The 15,846-nt window shown below is 35.3% G+C and overlaps 1 protein-coding gene across 5 annotated transcripts in view; it reads left to right on the top strand.

Annotated features, from left to right (window-relative positions):
* Positions 1–15,846, top strand: part of DMD (dystrophin) — a gene marked incomplete at both ends in the record, with an annotated part of 1,307,865 nt that overhangs the window by 486,573 nt on the left and 805,446 nt on the right. For all 5 annotated transcript variants that reach the window (XM_082303865.1, XM_082303861.1, XM_082303862.1 and 2 more), the window contains 2 exons: positions 10,046–10,234; positions 10,577–10,758. In XM_082303865.1, the coding sequence (XP_082159991.1) occupies positions 10,046–10,234; positions 10,577–10,758 (371 nt within the window). The remainder of the gene's footprint in view (positions 1–10,045; positions 10,235–10,576; positions 10,759–15,846) is intronic.

Genomic DNA, 15,846 nt, shown 5'->3' with positions numbered 1-15,846 from the left:
TGCCTGTTGCATAGCTCTACTAACATTTTGCATATCTGATTTTCCATAGGTCAGCACTGCAGCTGAACACTTTTGTGAAAGATGTTAAGAAGCAGGGGATTGCAGAAAGACAGTTCCATGATTAAAACAGTTGAGCACTGCTCAGAAATATTCTTTATCTCAGTTACAGGGTTCCCTCTGAGCAAAGTAATCTTTCATAAATGTTCCTGAGGTCTGGGTGTGTTGTGTGATGCTGAGGTCTAAACCAATGAAGCACTGAGCACGTGGATACAACTGGATTCACTGGGAAACATACTTTGAACTAAATTATTATATAGGACCCTGAGAAATCGGGCCTTACACATCATGAATCAGTTGCCTTGAACTATTGTATATTTTGTCTTTCATTCCAACACATGTAAAATAGAGGGAATATGTGGATGCTGCTGAAATGTTGGGGCTATTGGAGTGGGGGGAAACCACCAAAACCCCCTACTGAGTATTGAAAAAAAAAAAAAAGCTCAATGAGACAAGGATTTAGCTTTGCACACTGAACAATAACAGTGAAATACAATATTAAATAGACCTTTATTGAATGCTGCCCATTCTGTGCACTGAATGAGATTAAGTCGATTTTAGAACTTTTTTGGCTATTGATATTGTTGTATTTCTGCTCCTTCATAGCTTTTTATATAACTTTTTCCTCACCATCCCTTCTGAGACATTGAGCCAAATGCTCAAGGCAATTTTCTACCGGCAGGGAATATTCTTCCTGTATGTCATTTCATTTGTTAACTGGTATCCCTTTATTCCAACAGTTAATTAAGATCAAATTTATCGAGTGGTCCTCTTTCTTGATTTCTGCTGCTTTTTTATAGCAGTTCATCACTGAGCTTAAGTGAATAGTTTTCTCCAAGGACACATGGTGTGAAAAAAACCCCACTATTTCAGAGCAGCGGCAATGTTTTTTCTTTCAAATCACGATTCTTTTTTCTGCATTCCGATTCTGCAAATGCAGATGTGGATGGCTGCTGTCCTCAGCATTATCATTTCACGAGCCTTCAGTTACCTCTCTGAGCAGGTTAATGTTAATACTACCAAATTCCATTTTTTGGGGAACTTGATAACCGAGAACAGTAGTGATAGCTCTAGCAAGTACCATACGGTGGACTATATTATTCCTCTAATTAAACAAGACACTATGTTGATTTGCTGATGTGTTGAGTTACTGATGTGTTTGCAGTGGTAATTTTGGTAAGGCCTCTTACAGACTGCTGGGAGGCTGCAGCATTTGACCTCTTTTTATTCTTTTTTAATTAAGCTGTAATTCCCCTAGCCAAAACAGGACTTAGAAAAGTTCCAGACAGTAGCTATCAAATGAACTATAGGCAAAAAGAGGATGTTGCTCTGTCGCATTTGTGTATTTTGTAATAAAGACAGCTTTATCAGCTCTCAAGGACAATATTATATAACTGCTTTACATGTAGAAATTCTAAAGAATAAGAAATTATTTTCAGATTTTCCTCTAGCAAAATTTAATCAATGTTACTGCAGCTGGTTGATTGCTGTTTGTTGTGCTCTACTTTGCAATAGAGGCTTGTTACTTCTGGCCAAAGATGGTAGAATTGACATTAGTCTGCCTTTTTTTCCTTTACCTATAAAATATATAATGGGAGTATAACATTATATAATGGAATTATAGCTTAGAATTACAACAAAGTTTTTAACAGATTACTGTAAGGGAAAGTTTCCCATAATAGAGAACAAAGCCTTGTATGAAACAGATAACATTCCTTGGTTTATGCTCAACTACTTCAGATAGCTGGAAAAATATAATGTGATTTCTTTACATCATTCTGTTGGGTTTTGGTTTTTCAAATGTATTGGCTGAGATAAAGTTTGAAAAGTTGGAATAGTTATAAAGGATGCTCAGGTTCTTAAGGCTGACGATGTCTAATTCCAGCCAAAGGTACCTGTGTAAGGGGAGGCTCAACACACACATCTGTGCTCTTAATAAATTACAAACCCACTTCCCTTACTAAATAGAAAAAAGTGGTTATACAAGATGAAATAGAAATTTTAAAAATTCTGAACAGTTGTTCCCCCTGTGCAGGCTGGTTCTTGCTTCTGCCCTTTATTTCAGTCAGTTCTGTGGCTTTCTGCATTTCAGCAAGTGGAACCAAGTATTCTCTTGTTCCTGGGCAGTTTTTCTTTTGCTCAACTCTGAGGCTTGGCTTGTCTGGCTCCAAGATCTGTGCTGTTACTCTAGCACGTGCCGCACTGAGCTGTCTAGAGAACTTTCTGTCTGCAAGCAGGCTCAGTGGCTCATCAGACAGAAGTAATGTCCCTTCATCCAAGGGTGTTCCACGTAGCCCAGCCAGTCTTCATAATGCAATTTAATAGAATAGTCAAAAAAGTAAACATGCAGCTAACGTCTGTCACACATGGTCAGACCAATGTTGGTGCGTGGCTCACATGTGAGCAGAGCAAACCTATAGCTGCCTGGTCCTGACTGCACGGGTGCACCTTTAGTCCTTTGTGTAGCAAGACATTCTTCCCTACAAGTAGGAGTTGCCTATGCAGAGAGCTTGCAAAATCCTTTCCTTTATACTGTGGTGCGCAGGGATAAACATGATAGCTATTAAACTGGTTTGAGCATTATTTGGGGTGAGAGGATAAAGGTTGTTAAAGAAATCATTGTGAATTAGTTTAAAGGAGACTTTGAAACAGTATGGGAACGGGCCTAAGAAATAATTTTCAGACATACAAGAAAAGCACATTTCACCGGAAAAGGCGTGTTGCTCTGGCAGAGATTAGCCCTCAGATAAAGTGACAGTAGAAAAAGGAACACTGTCTTGGTAGCGTGAGTAACAAAAGTCTTACAGAGTGAATAAAAATGTGAATACTTGAAATACTGAAGAAAATTTGAAGCTTAGTGAAGGTAATAAGGAAGAAGGGAACAAATATATGCGTGTGCAACTGATAGGAACTGTCAAAGTTACTCTTCTGTTAGGTGCAGGTAGGAGAAACAGTTTCTCATAAAGTCAGTGAGGAGAGAGAATATGCTAATCAGTCAGATGAAGTGACATAATCAAAATAAAAGATGCTGTGGGATAACACTGATTTTGCTTACAGCAATAGCAGAAGAGAGAGAGAATATAAAACAAAGGAAAGGAAGAGAGAGCAACAACTAAACAGGACACTGAAAAGAGAACGCTACTTTTCCTTCCAGAACGATGGAGCCCTAAATACACATTTTCATAGTTTTTTGAACTATCAGACTGTAGAATTCATAATGAAGTGCATATGAAAATGAAAAAAAGGTTGATTTTTGTTTTTCTTTAACTTTTTACTCTTGAAATCTCCAGTTATATTTTAGCAAAACAGATTTTGATGTCTGTGTTTCTCCATTTGTCTGTCTGTTGCCAGAGAGAAAAGGAATAAAGTCTGTGTTTGTTTCTCAATCCCCTATATGACATGCTAAAGAAATAATGCAGTACTTTTTTGGATAATCCATTTGCATTTCTTTCGTCTAAGACATAATTCATCTGTCTCCATCCCATTTTTCTGTTTATACATTTAATGGCTTTTCTGCTCATGGAGATTTTTAGAATACAATTTAATTAAAAACACAGAACATTTAAAAGGTCTTTGTCGGAACAGTGTACTTTAAAGTGGCTGTTACTTAAGTCTTATTGCATTTAGAATTTACATTTTAAAAATTAAATAAACATGACTCTATATTATCTCTTCCATCTTGAACATTTTTCATGCTACTGCGTGATACCGTGATCACAATTCAGATTTTAAGGTGGACTGATCATCATCAATGGATAGAATTACCTTTTTCTTTTTTTATGTACATGACAGTATAAAACACAATAGACATTTGTCAAGGGAGCTGAATCTGCTGATCTGGAATTACCTTGTTGGTAGCGCTACGGGGAACAGACCCCAGGCTTCTTGACCTGTGGTATACTTTCAGGACCCTGTTACCATTTACTATTGGAGAGTTCTCTGAAGGGTCATTAGTTAATACTGAAAATTTATCCTAGGGTGAAAATTTCATCTTTCTTTATGTGAGGAGTACTCTTATTTATGTGTTACGTAGAGACCAAATGACCTCACAGCCTGCTATATGACATGACAGCACCTGAAATATACGTTCCCTTAGAATGTGCCTTGTTCTTGGACCAGAAAAGGGAAGGGTTGAAGAATGGTGGGTAGACTAGGCATTTCAACAGGAAGAAATCATAATTTTATTGTAGGCGTATAGTGAAAGTAATTCTGTTCAGTCACAGTCAGTTGATTTAACAGATCCACATCGAGTCGTATTACTGTTTGGAGCCATGATTCTTAACTGCTTCAATGGGAAGAGCCTTCCTTAGAGAGGCAAGTACTGTGTGTCTTGTCATCAGTAATACATCAAACAGCAATACATTATATAGTCAAAACAAAAAATATAATTAAAACCCTTAAGTAAACATAGGCTGACAAATTTCCCTAGAGAGTTAATAAAACCAGCATGTTTTGATAAGCTTTGTGGGAAAAAAGGGTCAAGCAGCTACTAACCAAAACCTGCTTTGATATTTTTCCCAAGTACAAGTGTGTTGAAGAAAGTAAGCTAAGTAGAAAATCTTTTTGCGAACCACTGGCTTACTTGACTGTGTATGTAAAATGAAACAGTTTTTAAATTGTTAGAAAATTCGATCATTCCAGGTAGCTGGCAGCCTTGGTTCCTGTCTCTTAACTCTTAATACTATCTTACCTGTCGTCTCAGTTCCTAGGCTTAGTCTTTTTCCCAACCCAATAGGTTCCATTTTTTTCACTTGCTTTCAGTTGACTTCAGCCAACTTCTACATTCTGAATCCCAAGGTGCAAAATTTTCCTTTAATGCCAATAAACTCTTTATTTGTCTTTTTCAGTATTTATTTGTACCAACTACACCTAATAGAGTAGTTGAAGAGATTAATTTTCCTTTAACCTTTCCTGTCAATAGTTCCAGCATTTTCTTTCCTTTGTAATGTACTTTCATTCATGCTGCCTGGTTCTGGCTTTTTTCACCTCAACATGGACATAGCCTAAAGTCTATTGACTTTGAATGAGCTAATAATCTACTGCATCTCAAAACTGCAATTGCAAGGACTGGCCAATTCATCCAGGTGGAAACATCTGCAGTACAAGTGGAACCACGGAGAAAATCAGGTACTAAAAATGTAGGTTCTCTCAACTCAGAAAGCAAAACCTGCATTTTTTCAGATTTATAAGGCCAAACATGCGTGGATTTTTGTATGAATGGCAAAAAAAAAAAAAGCATCTTCCTGATCCAAGATGTTTTCCTTCAAAAAGGCAGTTTTGAAATCCTTAATAAAATGAAAATGCCAGTCTCATTTAGAACAAGGAAATACTTAACGCTATAATAACAAAGTCTGACCAATGCATCTTCTTTTATTACCAGAAATGACCAAACTATTCTGTCTGACGTTATTTGTTAAGGAAACAGTCTTGATTATTGCAAAGAACATTTTAGCATTTAACATTTTGACAGTTATAATTTGGCAGTTTTAAAGGCACATAAAATATGCTTTTGTAATGAGAAACTTGGAGGAACTGAAAGAATAAGCAGTGGTATCAGTCTCACCTGGTAGGAGGCATGGTTAGAGGGTGAATAATGTGTGCTACTTTCTGAGGCTGCAGTCCTGCAAAGGGAATTTTCAAAATGAGAAAACTACTCTGGACTTGAATTTGCCTTTACTAAAAAAATGTTTCTTTAAAATTTTATGTCTCCAAGTTCTAAAGCTCTAAATGTCTAGAGCCAGATTCCACATCTTTTACAGTGAGACAAGCAGTTTGTGAGGGAAGAAAATACATAATGTTAATAAGAGTGCTGGAATGAACGCTAAATCTTCACTGCAAAACTACTTTCTAAAACTGCTCAAGTAATTTTTAAAACTCAGAAGCCATCTTTATGAACTAATAGAAACATTTTTGGAGAATCTTCTAACACATGTCCAATCCTTCTCCTCCGTTTAGTAACATAATGCAATAGTAGGTGAGGAACACTTCCTCCCTCACTTTCTTACTCTGAAACAGCTGCAAGCTTGTGGTTTAGACTCTGCAAATTAATTCATACAGCTGCCAGGCATATTCTAGAAGACAACATATGGGTCCAGAGAATTTTCTTCCTTCTATGTCAGTCCGTAATAACAACCAGGACTATTTTCCATGCAAAAAATGGCTGGTCATTTTTCAAAATAGTCTGTGAGCTGACTGGCTGACTGATTCCTAGCTAGATATGATGCCGTCTTCATCAAACATCTGAATTTTTCATGTCATCTTTCTCCTTAATATTGGCGTCATCATGCATGCATTGTTATTCACTATATTACTTTCTGTAAATCTTTTGCTTTGACTGCACCCAATCAACTTTGTGTTGCATAATCATTAAGTATTTTATTAAGAATGGTTTTTGATTCAAGAATAAAACTGCATGCATATTTAAGTAGCTTTGTTCCTAAGTATAGCCTTCCTAGCAATATATGTCTATAACAATTTAACTTCAGCGCATCCTGATTGTTTTTCATTCTCTTAAAAATTATGTTTAGAAACAGCCATCACAACTTATATTAGATGTCTCTGTTAATAACTCTGTCTTTTTTCCTCAATGTAGTATATTTAATACCTTAAAATTCTATTTTCTCAGTATTTTAGGAATTCTGAAAAGATTTCATGTAAATTCAGAAATAAGGACGCTCACAGAAGGTGCTGGTTTTGCATTGTTTGGTTGTTTGGGTTTTTTTTTAAAATGGATTTACCTACCATTATGATTTATAAAATTGGGTTTTCATTGTTGTTTGTGTTATATGGATTATTTCAGTGTGGATTATTCTTGGTGTTGTAGCATCTGCATACTTAAATTTGGTTGGTATTATGGGATGAATAATCTTCATATAAATTAATATTACTTTGAGACACTTTTTTGTTTGTTTTTTGTTTTTTAATTCAAAGTATGTTGCATAGGCATTAGATCAGTAGTTGTCCACTTCCAGGTGTGAATATTTAACTTAGTGTTTGATGTTCCATTTACAGCTGAGCCAACAGTCTGAATTTTTGCTGATCTGAGTAGTTGTTTTTCATTCCATATGCAGGATGAGCAAGGATGTACAGTTATCTTTTAAATAGCTAACAGCACTGATGGAAGTAATGAAGCTACAGTATAAGAGTGGATTTTAAAATATATGTATTTTGTCAAGTCAAAACCAACTGTTGACTCTGAGGCACGGGTTTTATGCTTGTAGACTTCTTATAATGTGAATATTCTCCGCTTAAATAGATTCAGATCAAGGTGGCTATTGCTCTGCTCTGGCTTGCTAACAGAGACTGTGCTTAAAGATGCAGAAGGAAATTTAGCAGTTTTGAAAGCGTGTAACTATGGTTTGATTTTATCCATGAAATCAGTGAGGATGATTTGTTTTAATTCATTTGACAATCCCAGGGGGTCCTTGCATATGTCACTGTCAAATCTGAACGCATATACTCTGCATGCTCAACGCACTCTAGACAAGATGCTACCACTGTTTCAGCTTCTGATGATTATTCTCTTCATTTTAATTTTTCTTTTCCCCAAAATGCATGAGGAAAGAGAAGGCATAATGATCTAGTGACTTTATTAGGCCTCAGCAGTTGAGAACTATACAATTGTACTATCCATAAATGAATATTTTCTTTTTTAAAAAAAAAAAAAAAAAAAAAAACTATACTTGAAGCACAGCAGATATCCATTCCTCTGCTTTGTCACGTTCCTCTGCTTTGTTACCTCATGACTGATCCCAGCTCTCTGCTGGCAGTGATGCTGTAAGATGTGAGGGAAGGTGGAAAAGTTGTTTCATCCTTCTACCAGATATAAGATTTACTGACACCGTTCTGCAAAGTCCTTTGGTTACACTTGCTCTAGCCCTTTTCTGATTTCCTTCTGTCAGAAAATGGCCATTTTTTGAATGAGAACATAAGTAACTGTTTTGGTTTCCATTTATGTTAGAGTGTTTCCTTGTCTTTACATTTCTTCGACAGTTATTACAATTGTGCAGAAGTTAGCTGCACCATTTTGCCATTGAAGGTCATGAGTCCAAGATTTTTTCAATGCAATTCATATAATACTTGTGATAGCATGAGAAAGCAGTGAAAATGCAGGTCAACGTGACTAGGGAAAATTATACTGAGTAGTCATTCCTCAGAAGAAGAGTTGTTAGGGGGTGCTTTGTTAAACACTCGTTCTACACAAGACAATATTCTGTATTGGATCTAGAGAAAGGAGGATTTTTGGATGGAGACTTTTCAAACAAATAGCTGACAGAGACCATCACAGATCTCTGCAAACATGATATCCCTAGTCTCACTCAGCTGTTATACCATATTTTTTTCCTCCAGCGTATCAGATGTGGGTATATTCTGTGCAGTATTGTTATAGAAAGGAAAAAATCATTGCATATGCAAAAGCAATGATAAAGTTATCCCTTTCCACAGTAGACTGTATACTACAAAAAAACTGTCTTGCTGCAGAAATGTAATGTGGTTGGGTGTAATGTCTTACTACATTGGATAGTACTTAAAATCCAGAGTTGCACACAATTCAAATATTAATTTGTGCAGCAGAAATATATGTTGAACATTTTCTGTACGTCATTGTTTATATTCCTGTAAGATAGTACTTTCTTTAAACGAAGAAAACAAACTATTGAGTTCATCAGATTTCGAAGCCTGCTTTTCTGATGCAGATTTATTTACTGAACCTTGTTTTTCAAGCATATGTGGTGATGAAGTTATGACTGGTGTTTTAATTGGCCTAACACACATATGACAGAGGGATTCACATGAAGTGTATGTGATTATTAGATCTTTACAGTTCAGAATGAATTTGTTGTGAAGGTGAAGACTGAAGATTTCATTTTAAGTGATCATGTTACATTCATTGCACTTCCTGCTTTCTAGTGATAAACTTTGACTTTCTGTCCTAAACTACAGTGAAAGGCTTTAGACGCTGCTTTGAGTGTTTTATTGGCACAAGTATGTCAGTAGAGACAATTTCTGCTAACTATAAAAACATTAAGTGTCTTGGTATCATTTTTTTATAAAAGCATAAGCATATTTTACTGTGAACTGGTTTTGTAGTAACTTGCTAGCAAAGTAATTAAACTTCTCCAGAAATTTTGAAAAATTTATGGAATGACATCTTCTGTAGCAAACCTGTATTTCTTGCTTCTGTTTTGTTGTAGTCTTCTACTATTATACTAATCTGTAAATACTTGTTATTGATTTCTCTTGACTTTAAGCAGTAGAGCATAAGTGTGAATTCTGTGCTTGTAAGAGTCACCTGGCTTCTAAAGTATAAATATACAGGTGGCCTTTGTGGGAAAGAGAAATCAACAGCAATGCACTTTTGTTTGGTTTTAAGAAGTTACGATTTGGCATGAGATTTCTGAGCTTTTTCAACTTTCTAGAACAGTTTTTAAAAAAATGGGTGTCTATGGATTTCTCAAGCCTAGTATTGCATGTAGTGTAAAGGGTTGTTTTTCTTCTTTATATGCTCTTTTCCATAGATTCTCTGCAATGTCAGCATGTGACTTACTGCTTTTTTGATGATATAATTTTACTAGGTACTGTGGGAAATAAATTTCTGTCTCATTTCCAAGAGAAAATACTTAAATAAGAAACAATAAACTAGAAATGAAAAATCAGACTATTTATTGAAAAACAATTATAACAGCACTCTACAGGTATAATTTAGATACTGTCACTATTCAGAATAGTTGCTAGGAATTTTGAATTCTAGTGTAAAATATCTAATTTAATCTGAGATTTTTTTATTTCCCTCAATCTTATCTGATCTTGGTCAATTAACTGATTTTATACTAATAAGTACTTCCACACATTAGCCATCTGATATTTTTTTGTTTTATAAAAAGCACGTTTTTATTATACAAGACAATGAAATTCTATTTATTCCTTTGTAGAACTGTCTGATAGCAGGTGCTATTTGCATTACTCTTAAAATTTTGGTTTTTATCAGTTTTTAGAAACTGTTGAAGAAAAGACATTTAGCACCATGCGGATGGGGTCTGAAATGGATCTTGAAAACTACCAAACTGCTTTAGAAGAAGTACTCACATGGCTTCTCTCTGCTGAAGATGCATTACAAGCACAAGGAGATATATCCAATGATGTAGAAGTTGTTAAAGAACAATTTCACACCCATGAGGTATATGTTTATACTAACCTTTCAGTAGGCATTTATCTGCTTGTATCCCATAATAAGGTCAAAAATATAACACAAAGATATTTCTAGTTTAGTTTATTCCCTTTGCTTGTTTTTAATTTTAATTTGGAGAATTTAAATGTACTGCTGGAGACTGTGCCCTATACAAAAACTGGAAGTGTTTATTTCTGTTTTGTATTACAAAGTTTGGGGAAGGGTTGAAAAAATAAAAAGCGAAGTTGAAAATCAGGTTTGGAAAATGGTGGAATTGAAGATATTTCTCCAAAGTTTGCTCTTTCCTTCCAAAGAATCAAACTTAAAACTGGATTTTATTTTTATTGTCAGGGTTTTATGATGGAATTAACAGCTCACCAAGGACGTGTTGGCAATGTTTTGCAAGTTGGAAGTCAACTTCTAACAATTGGAAAACTTTCAGATGATGAAGAGAATGAAATCCAAGAACAAATGAATCTACTTAATTCTCGATGGGAAAGTCTCAGGGTAGCAAGTATGGAAAAACAAAGCAAGTAAGTCAAATGTCAGGTAAAATAATATATATGGAGTTTGACTGAAACAATCATGAACTTGATTAACGGTTGGGATTTTCTTTCACTTTGCTGTGAACAAAACTCCATCTCAGACCTTTTTTAACCTGAAATTTGGTGTATGGTGACTTAAGCTTGCATGTTGTTTTGAGACTGGAAGCTGCATGAATCAGCAGCTATCAACAACTTGGACACTAATAACATTTTAACCAAAATTTATATAACCTACCTCACTTTTTTTCTGATTGTTTCAAGAAGTATCACACAATATTTAGGTACAAAGGAGAGAATCTTTACTGAGATACAAAAGGAAAAGGGAAACATCTTGAAGACCCATAAAACTTGATCCCATAAAAATAGTAAGTGGCAGCTTAGCTTTCCAGGAAGTATTGTCATGGTTTTATCTGAGGACAAATTACATTACTGAAAAAAGGGCAAGTCCTATAGCTTAAAGTAGAAATACAATTAAAAGTAGAAAAACAATCTATTAATTAGTTACATTAGTTTTTGAAACATTTTTAAGATTTCTCTGTGTTATTTTGAAATTTTGATTTACATAGTACTATCTAGTATAAAAAACCTCATAAAGGTAAGAGCTTGTGATTGTGCCACCGTGGAGTAATTTGTTTTGCAGAATACAGAGTGGTTAAACCAGAAAAGTTATTGAAGGTGTTTTTTGTGAGAGTTGCTTTTCTTATCTTAAGAAAATGTCTGTTATTTACCTGATATTTCACATGTCTTTTTCTCAGCCTCTCTACTTTTTTCATTTTACGTGGATACTTTTAATCCCTGTCTGATATAATAACTCCATTTCAAACTCATGTGACTGAGTCTTACTTTGTCATGAGTAATTTTGTATGCCTACCGGCCTTTCTGTAAAGGGAATCAATGGTGAAGATTACTAACTATCATGCTACAGTCAAACCCAGTGCAAATTTTGAAATTAATTGATTGTCACTAGGAGCTTGTTTATAGCCAAGCAGTATTAATTACTGAAGAATATAGCTGTTCTCTACAGTAAAACTAAATAAATGCAGTGGCAAACAACCTGAATCTGAGATCCCTGGTGGATTTTTAGGGACTTTGAACTAAGTAGACTTCATTAAAATCTTTATGCTGAGGTCTTAATTTTTCACTGAGAAAATCCCAATGTACATGTAATAAGTGAGAAACTCTTCTGTCTGTTCCTTCAGTATAGCTGGAGGATGACTCCTTTTGTGAATATGATTTTAGTAAAAGCTGAATATCTCTACTAGTGAGGCCAATGGCCTAGCCCAGCATCCTGACTGTAACAGAACAAGAAAAGATAAGCTTTAGGGGAGAAGCAGCATCTTCTCATCGCCTTTTGCCGTTGAGGGAGATCAAATATTGGGCTGCATGGGCCCATTGCTGTGGAGACCAAATATTGGGCTGTATGGATCATTGCTCTGACCTAATACTGCATGTCTTATGTTATGAAGTTCTCCATAGAACTCTCCTGACCTGGAGTTGTTTTCAGCTGAGGTGACTTCCGGAGATGGAAGCAGTTTTGTGTATTTGGTAACTTGCCATTGATTTGTTTTTTCTTCTATTTATTTATTCAATATCCCCTTGGACCTGTTAGCACCCATGACATCCTTTGGCAGTGAATTCTACACGCCTCTTACCCAGTATGAATGCTACTTTTTTGAGGAACAGCTTCCTTTTCTTTGTTTGTCACTGGTAGCTTAAGTGATTCCCTGTGGTTACTATGTTAGAAGTGAGGGTCAACAATGTATGTCTTTCCTTGCTCTCTCCATAAATATATATCTCTGGTTATTCATCTTGCTCTTCTTTGAGCTTTTTCCAGGTCTACCTTATCTTTTTCGAGTTGAGGGTACCAGAATTGCCCACGATATTAAAGGGCAAACGGTGATTTTCAACAATCACATAACATTGCTCTCTTTTTTTGCAACGTGTTCTTAGTAATTCCAAACATTTATTTTCTTTTCAACTTGCTACTGAGTATGGAAATTGTTTTCTTTACTATATCTTTCTTTGACAGTCTATAAAATTGTTGATGGGTTTCAGATGTTTCAACTGACCTTCCTCCAGCTTTATTATTTTCTTAGAGAGAAGACTCCACGATACTTTACTGTAGGCAGTTTTTATTTGCCATATTTATTTTCATTTAAATTAACACATGCAGGTAGCAACCTCACCTATATGAGTGGTACTGTGTCTACTAAAATGTCCTTTAACACCAATTGTTAAACTTGTTTGCCAGATGCAGGTATAGATCATTGCTTGGGGAACTGAATGGTATAGTATCTTCTGAAGCACGTCATATTCGGGTAATATGAAATCAGTGGAAGACATAAAGTGATAAGGGCTTCACAGAGAATGTTGTGCTACTATTTAATTTCTTATACAAAAAATTCTGTGATAAATTCAATTAAATTTGGGTTAGGGCAAGAGAAAATTTCTCAGGAGTTTCTGTGAGGATGAGAACAGCAAGGCTGTCTATCCTCTGTTACAATGGTAACAGGAAATGTAAAAAGAGGTGCCACACTTTACAGCACAGGGGGAACAAAAGCGAGCAATCAACAAAGAGAGGAGACATATACTGATAAAGGATACCATAAAAGTGAAAAGGTCTAATGAAAAGTGATTTAGGAGGTCAGAATATCAAAGGAAGTTTGGAACAGAGCAATGCCATTGTGTAAAAGCAGCCCAAATTGGATTTTCCTTGTTTTCACTCTGTATTGAAAGTATTTCACTCTTCTAGCAAGCAATACATTAACATGCTGAAGGAAAATAGCCTGTTTTTTCATTTCTTCCTCCTGCCCTTCTGCAAATAAGATTCTCTATAGTAAAGCATCTCAGAGTGATAAATGAATCACTGGAGAGGAAAACTTAATGCAATTTACCACTTTAAGGAGAATTCCACAACTGTTAAAACACATTCAATTCAATGGAAAAGTATTTTGTATTTGAAACTTAAGAGGGCTATATCATAAACAAAGATTATTATAATCTCCCGAGGTATATAAATAAGTACTAAAACCTCTATCAGATATTTATAGAAGTAACTTGAAAACCAGAAAGTACCTGGAGAATGGGAAGAAACAAGAAACATTCTTCTGCTTAAGAATCAACCGTGATTAAATTATTTTCTGTATTTATTTCATTTTCAAGTTGATTCTCCTTGCTTCAGAATAATATCAATATTCTATATAATAAGTATTTATTTAATCATATCTTGGTTTTCTTAAATCAAATTCTCTTTATGTTAGCAGTTTTTCTATACCATTTGTTTCATATATCACTAAAAATTATCTTTAGGATGAAGCATTGTATTTAATATTTATAATACCTTGGTTTAGAACATCATGTAAGACAATAAAATACACACTTGAAAGTCAAGAAGGACTGAATTAGATCTGAGATAGCTAATCCTTTGTGAACCATAGGTTATAATAAAGCATGTTAACAGCTTCCTGTACTCTATCCATAAAGAAAGAGAGAGATTAGAATGGAAAAGACATTACATGTATCTTCTGGTCATTTTGATCAATAATTAACACACGATTTCCAGTAAAAAGAACCTGAAATCATCGTACGTCATGAAGATCCATGACACTCTGTTCTTAGGAAAAAAATCTTGAGAGAGATAATACAGGAAAACATAACCGTTTGATACCTACCACTTAGAGATTTGGATTAATGGAACCCTTCCCATTTCTTGGAACTATTTCCCCCCCCCCCCAATGTCTCAAGTTGAAGTTTCAGTTCCTGCTTATAGTTGTTCCTGTGATTTGTTTTCTTTGGTCATTTCTTTCCAAGAGCTACCAACTGGAGTCTTTAAAAATTATTACTGTTTCTAGAAAGCAGCATAGCTTCACAGAACTCCAGGTGTAACACCTGATATTATCTCAGTGCCATCTAGAATTGGTGAGATACCGTTCAAGAAATAGGTGTCACTAAAACCTTATTTCAAAACAAACTTCTGATTTTTAAAAATTTGTTTGCAAGTCTTTATTTCCATAAAGTTAGCTCATCTCGGTGTTTGTCTGCAGTTTCTCTGCTTTTCTATATCTGCTGCTCTGCACTAGAAGATACGCTTCATGTCCATGTACTCCTCAGGATTCCTTTGGTCACTGCTTGCGCTTTTTCTTTGTTTCCCAGACTGCCTTCCACATCTTCTCTTCATTACCACTCTTGTTTCAAGAAACTGTTTTGGCTTGTCTTCCTATGGTTACTGATACCACTTGATTATTTCTGTTTCAGAAGTCCTCAGCCAATTTTCCAATTTTTTTTTTTTTTTTATTCTATCCAGATGCAATTGATAATCCTGAGATAAATGATTAGCGTTGTTGGCTTCCCTAAGGAAAAAAAAAAAGTAAAAACAGCTTCTTTTTGTAACAGCTAAGTTTTTAATAATAAAATACCCATTATGATTAAAATATCCAATTTTTTAATAATTTCTTTTGCACCCCTGTTTGAAAATACCTCATTCATCCTCGTTGCCTGTTACTTTTGGGGTATTTGAAGTCTATGTGTTTGTGTTATCTGGTTAAACTTCTGTTTGATTAAAAAAATGGATCCTTATTTAACAAAGATTTACCAATACTATATTTATTACTTGCATAAACATGTTAAAGTTTATTTTGAGAAGGCCTTTCATCTAATGCCCTGTTCTTTTTAAAACAAAAACCATTTCAGGCACAGAAAGACAATAGCAGAGTGATGGAGGTTCAGTTAGATTTAGTCCTGGAATTCCATCAGCCAGTCAGTCCCCAGCCTGTATCATTCCAGCAGCTCTTCCTTCTCAGGTGCAGGACTTTGCATTTGTCCTTGTTGAATGTCGTAAGGTTGCCCTTGGCCTGTCCCTCCAGCCTGTCTAGGTCCTTGTAAAAGGCAGCTCTGCCCTCGAGTGTAAAATGTGAGAGTTACTACATACACGGGATTCAGAGTATTTTGCATTCCTAAATTTATAGGTGATCCCAAGGACTGCTCATAAACTGAGGAATAGTATCTAAGAATGGAGTATGAGCTAACTGAGATACATATGAAGAAAGCATCAAATAGCACTGGAAACTTAATGGTTTC

The sequence above is a fragment of the Platalea leucorodia genome, assembly GCF_965183815.1.
Source record: "Platalea leucorodia genome assembly, chromosome: 2".
Taxonomy (NCBI): domain Eukaryota; kingdom Metazoa; phylum Chordata; class Aves; order Pelecaniformes; family Threskiornithidae; genus Platalea; species Platalea leucorodia.
The sequence above is the reverse complement of the archived record's forward strand: the minus strand, read 5'-3'. Positions and strand labels throughout refer to the sequence as shown.